The sequence below is a fragment of the Triticum urartu genome, chromosome 7 (genome assembly GCF_003073215.2).
Source record: "Triticum urartu cultivar G1812 chromosome 7, Tu2.1, whole genome shotgun sequence".
In the NCBI taxonomy this organism is placed as follows: Eukaryota; Viridiplantae; Streptophyta; class Magnoliopsida; order Poales; family Poaceae; genus Triticum; species Triticum urartu.
The window spans coordinates 166,510,059-166,515,269 of NC_053028.1; the positions used below are offsets into that span (position 1 = coordinate 166,510,059).

Genomic DNA, 5,211 nt, shown 5'->3' on the forward strand with positions numbered 1-5,211 from the left:
CGTGACTGCCTCATGTTAAATCGACGCTCGAGATGATATGATTCCGCTCATCAGGCCCATGGGTTCACCCGTACAACTCATAGCCCATCCAACACAACTTCACGGTCCCACCCAAGCAACCGACTAGGGCCGAAGACCAGGTCAACCCCACACAGTAGCACAGTCAATCAGGACCCACGCGGAGCACCCACCCCCGTGGGCCAAGACCACGCACGACGCGCCACCCCGACCGTCCACACGCCACCGGACGGACGAGGACCAGCTACCCACGTCCACGCACCGTGTCTCAGCCCAGGGTGCAGTAGTATACCGCGTGCACCCCGTGGTCAACTCCGATTCAAAAAAACAATCCCACCACTATCCGCTTCGACTCCAGACGCCGCTCCCGGCCCCGCCCCCGCCGGAACCCTAGGAAGTCGCCGCCCGTCGCCGGGCACGCGGCCGCCGCCATGACCGGGTGCGTCGCCCCTCCTCGATCCGATCGCGTAGACCTTTGCCCTCGCCGCGCTTCTCCGATGGTTCGACCCGCCGCGGTGGAATGCGATCTGCCAAGGTCGGGATAGGAGGCGCCGGCTGTTTCCTATCCCCTTCTCATGTCGAGCTCCGGTGGGATTAGAAAGTGGCGCCCCTTTGGGGTCTGGGAGCTTGCGGGGTCGATATCCCCTTTCACCACTACTTTTTGCGGTTTAATGGATGCACGATTTGGGCGTCGGAAGGGTGGGATTTTTGCAGTTAAAAACGATCACTCTGTTAATGGTTTGGATCGAAAGGCGTCGTCCTGTTAGGGGTTTGGATCCAAAGGCGTCGTCTTTTTTTGCTTGTGAAGCTCAGCGTTAGGATCACGGCTCGATTATGTGAATGTAGCACGTTCTTGCTTGGGATGTGCATGGAAGGCAGGATCAGTTTGGGTGCTGCGGCGTCCATAGTTGGATTGCGTCAGTGCTTTGTAGTTTTGCAGTTAAGCTTGCAATTGCCCGGCAGAAAGATGACGTTTTTGCATTGGTTATGGTTGAGAGGGACATTTCTTTTCTATACCGGGTTACCACTATGTATGCATTTTGTCCTTAGCAATTAAAGAACATACACTTAGTTTTAGTTGAATGGAGACATTTGTTTCTATTCCAGGTTAGCAGTATGTATGCACTTTGTTCGATAGCAATTAAAGAACTTACACTTTGTTCGATAGCAATTCAGGTAGGCTTTTTTTTGCCCCCCGGTGATGGTTTTTTAAAAGAATTTCAAAGGAGTTCATTCACCGTGTCACCCTTGACTCCGCTGTTGTGTCCATCTTAAACTTTTGGATGGCCATCGTTCAGCGTGACTAATTAAAGATCACTTTCCAACGTTTTCTTCTATTTATCCAATTAGCATTGCACGCAAACTTGACTTCAGTCATTGTTATTGGTCGTTAGTTTTACCAGTGTCATGGTTCCTCGGTAAAAAAAATGTTTCTTTCGAACTGACTTCAGCTTAGCAGCGCTTTAATTTGGATCTACGCCGTAGCCAGAAGCCAGTAGTGCAGTCGAATTTGGTCCTGTATTGTCTAAACAAGATGCTTGATCAATATTAGCACGAAAGATATATTGAGGAACTATGCATTAGTGGTACATATATTTGTATTTCGGTGTGCTTGTCAGATTCCAAATCAAATTCATTTTGTACCTGTACAAGACTGACTGGATCTGTTTAAGAAAATATGAAATTATCCCCTTTCCTGTGCCAGCCTTTGGTTCTTCCTTTTTGTGGTTATAATGCTGTTGATAGATGCATAAATATGCATTGAAGTTGTGGTAATGTTGGAGTTGTGGAGCAACTTTTCTGTATTCATCTGTCTTAACTCTACTGCTGATAATTTCTGCAGGACATCCTGGCTAATTGATAGCCAAAGAATTGCTTCGAAAATAAAAAACGTTTCTGGGTCACGGGATCTCAGTAAACAAAAATGGTTGAGCAACCCAACTAAGGAGTGCCCGAATTGCAGCCACATCATTGATAACAGTGATGTAAGAGTTGTGCATTTGCATTTCTATTATCCAAAATTGAACTAGCTGTGGTGCATCTGTATATCATTAGCATTTTGTTGTTATTATGGTTGAATGGCTGATTCATGCTTATTTTAAATACAGGATTTAGAGAAAAAAACTATATAGTTAATGTTTGAGCGATTACTGTTAATCTTATCCAGCCTTCTGCTCATTGGTCTATGTTAATAAGGCAATCACTTCTTCCTAAAGCTGAACAGATTCTGTTATAATTCTGTGACTTTGTGATTCTCATGTTCCAGATCAAGTGTTGTGTGAATATATTGTTTCTAAAGTTTTTGAGTTTTCCCACTTTGAGACTCGGATTAGTATTGTTAATAAGTAATGCCCAGTAAGGTACTAAGGTGTATTGTAAACTGCAACCCTCTGATGAATTAAGGTTTCTCTACAGGTTGTTCACCAGTGGCCTGGTTTGCCAAAGGGTGTAAAGTTTGATCCGTCTGACCAGGAATTGCTTGGGCATTTGCTGGCAAAACATGACAAAGCAGGTTCTCAACCTCACCCATTCATTGATGAATTTATTCCAACAGTCAAGGAAGCTGATGGTATCTGCTACACTCATCCACAGAAACTTCCAGGTTCCCCTCAGTTTAAATCTTTGAAGTACCCAGATATCTTCCTGTGTTTGCTATCTGGTCTTTTTCAGTCAAACCCAAGGCCCAGCATTTCTACTAAATCTAGCAGTATTTTCGGTGTTGGCAATAACATTATTTTTTTCATTCAATATATTACCTTTACACATATGTCACTCAGGAACATTCTACAAATCTGCTATGACGCCTTGCATCTCTAGACTGGTTCAGTTCAGGTCCTTTTTTTTCAAACGGGGACTTCACTTTCTTTATAAAGCACCTTTTTTATAGCTTTGGCAATAGAAGTGTGCTTTTGAGAAATTTAATCTGTTTTCTCTGCTCTGCTTTGTTGCTTTGCATTACTGTTGAATTGACTTCATCCTTTTCAGGCGTTAAGCAAGATGGAAGTGTATCACACTTCTTCCACAGAACATTTAAAGCATATAACACTGGGACTAGGAAGCGTAGAAAGATCAACACTAGTGATCTTGCCGATGTTCGCTGGCACAAGACAGGCAAGACAAAGCCAGTAATGGTTGATGGACAGCACCTTGGCTGTAAGAAAATAATGGTGCTATATATGAGTACTGTGAAGGGTGGGAAGCCCAAGAAGACTAACTGGGTGATGCATCAATATCATCTAGGCACTGGGGAAGATGAGCAGAATGGGGAATATGTTGTCTCCAAATTATTTTTCCAGCAACAGAATGGGGAAAAGAGTGCATTAGAGCTAACCAACACAGATGTGATGCAAACTACAGTTGCTGAAGCAGATCTTACTGACCTCCCTGAACCAACCGCGGAAGAAGAAGATGAACGTATTAGTAGTATTAGTAACCAAGAGTTTCTTCTTAATAATGAATATAATGCTGACGAGGAAGCCCTTCATAGCCATGAACATAATACTTATCAGGTAGTTGCCTATTCATATCGCTGTATTTCTATGCATTATACGTTCTAGTCAAGTTGAGTTAGCAAATAAAACATAGTAAGTGTTTAAGGTAACTGAATAATGAAGTCGGTAACTGATATGCAGGAAAACGGAGATTGTGAAATAAAAATGGAAGAAAAAGCTGCAGATGAAAATGCCGTCTATCCATCCTCTGAAAAACCTGAGGATGGAGATAATCCACCATCACAAGATCCAAACTTGTGGGAAGGTGATTCCCAGTTTCTGTTAGATTCTCAGCAACTAGCAGAAAACTTGGCCATTTGTGATGAGTTCCTGCAGAGTCAGACCTCATGCGGCGATGGAGACGAACCAGGTTCGATCAAGCCTCGCCTGGCAGTTTATGCCCAATTGCCAGTAGAGGACTTGAAGAAAGATCTGCAAGAATACAAGGACTTGGGCCCTTCAGACAATGCAAATCTTGAGCCTGAAAATAATGCTGAACTTCGATTGAGCCAACTCGTAAGATTTTGATACCCTCATGCAGTTTGTTGACATGTTCAGTTTTCCCTTTCCACCCTGGGCTTGCTAATCCGTGCCTTACTTGCAGGAATTTTCACAGGACAGCTATACGATGGGAATTTTCACAGGGCAGGCGGCTGATTGACGTCGTCTCTCCTTGAATGCACTGCCAGCACCCTGCGCATGAAGAAACATCCGAATCCCCTTTTTGCGAGACAATATTAGAGCAATATGCTGCAAGCATCACCAACTGTGGTTTTCAGCTATGTGGTGATGTGGCTATTTTGTCTCTGTGAATCCGAGTTGTAACCTGCCAGCTTAAGACGTTGGCACTGTATATGAGTCGGGGTTATTTATGCACTGATGAATTGCTCTCAGGCATACGAACTATTAAGTTATGAAGAAGGCCAGAAGGTGTGATGCTGTGCGCTGGTTACTGTTCAGCCCTAGAACTAGCTGTGTCTGGCAGCATGCGCTTGTAAATTGTAAGGATTAGCTGCCTCATTTTGGGAATCTTGAATGAAATGGTAAATGATTAGCTGATGTACTGATGAGTTTTTTCTTCAGATGCAATTATAAATCCTGAATTCGAGTTGTCTAATGATGTTGCGTTGACAACATTGGCCATCATGGTACCACCTATTAAATGTGAAAAATCACTTTCATGTGCTGGATTAATACCTTGGTGAAGTTGCGGGGTGAGAATTTCGTGCAAGATTGATCTTGTGATAATCACATGACAGAGATGGAAACCAACCCCACAACTCCCTTTCAATGTCTGGTATATATATCTCTATAAGTCGGTATATAGTTTCGAATGGGTTATAACCGGCAGGACTTGACTCACTTGACAGCCATGTTGGGTAGGTCCCGGGTGGGTTGGATTTAGGGTCTGTTTGGAATGGCAGAATAGAACATCACGGAGATACGTAGAAAATAAGATGAGCGACTTCACATGTAGTGTGTCAAGCTAAAATCCTTACAAATTCTTTAATGCAGAAGAGTAGTTGTTTGATTGTGACGATTTGATGCTTCACAAATTAATGATACAGTACATGATTATGGAGAGAGAGAAACGAGTCAAGGCTCAAGATTTCCTCCATACTTTTTTAATCCTACGGACAAATGTATTTGTTTCAAAAGTGGAGTACAAAATAAGAGGGGGGGTGGCATAGGGTTCCTGTCC

General features: G+C 43.4%; 1 protein-coding gene across 1 annotated transcript; it reads left to right on the forward strand.

Annotated features, from left to right (window-relative positions):
- The first annotated feature begins 282 nt into the window (after window positions 1–282).
- On the forward strand, window positions 283–4,572 carry LOC125521745 (SUPPRESSOR OF GAMMA RESPONSE 1-like). Its single transcript, XM_048686811.1, has 6 exons — window positions 283–457; window positions 1,862–2,003; window positions 2,434–2,620; window positions 3,004–3,527; window positions 3,651–4,025; window positions 4,114–4,572. The coding sequence occupies exons 1-6, from the start codon at window positions 450–452 to the stop codon at window positions 4,168–4,170; spliced, it is 1,293 nt and encodes a 430-aa protein (XP_048542768.1). The 5' UTR covers window positions 283–449; the 3' UTR covers window positions 4,171–4,572.
- Window positions 4,573–5,211: the final 639 nt, after the last annotated feature.

Excerpts from the sequence above, each read along its gene's own strand:
- LOC125521745 (XM_048686811.1), top strand. Across the intron at positions 2,004-2,433 it reads ACATCATTGATAACAGTGAT|GTTGTTCACCAGTGGCCTGG; the intron begins GTAAGAGTTGTG and ends GTTTCTCTACAG. Across the intron at positions 2,621-3,003 it reads TCATCCACAGAAACTTCCAG|GCGTTAAGCAAGATGGAAGT; the intron begins GTTCCCCTCAGT and ends CATCCTTTTCAG.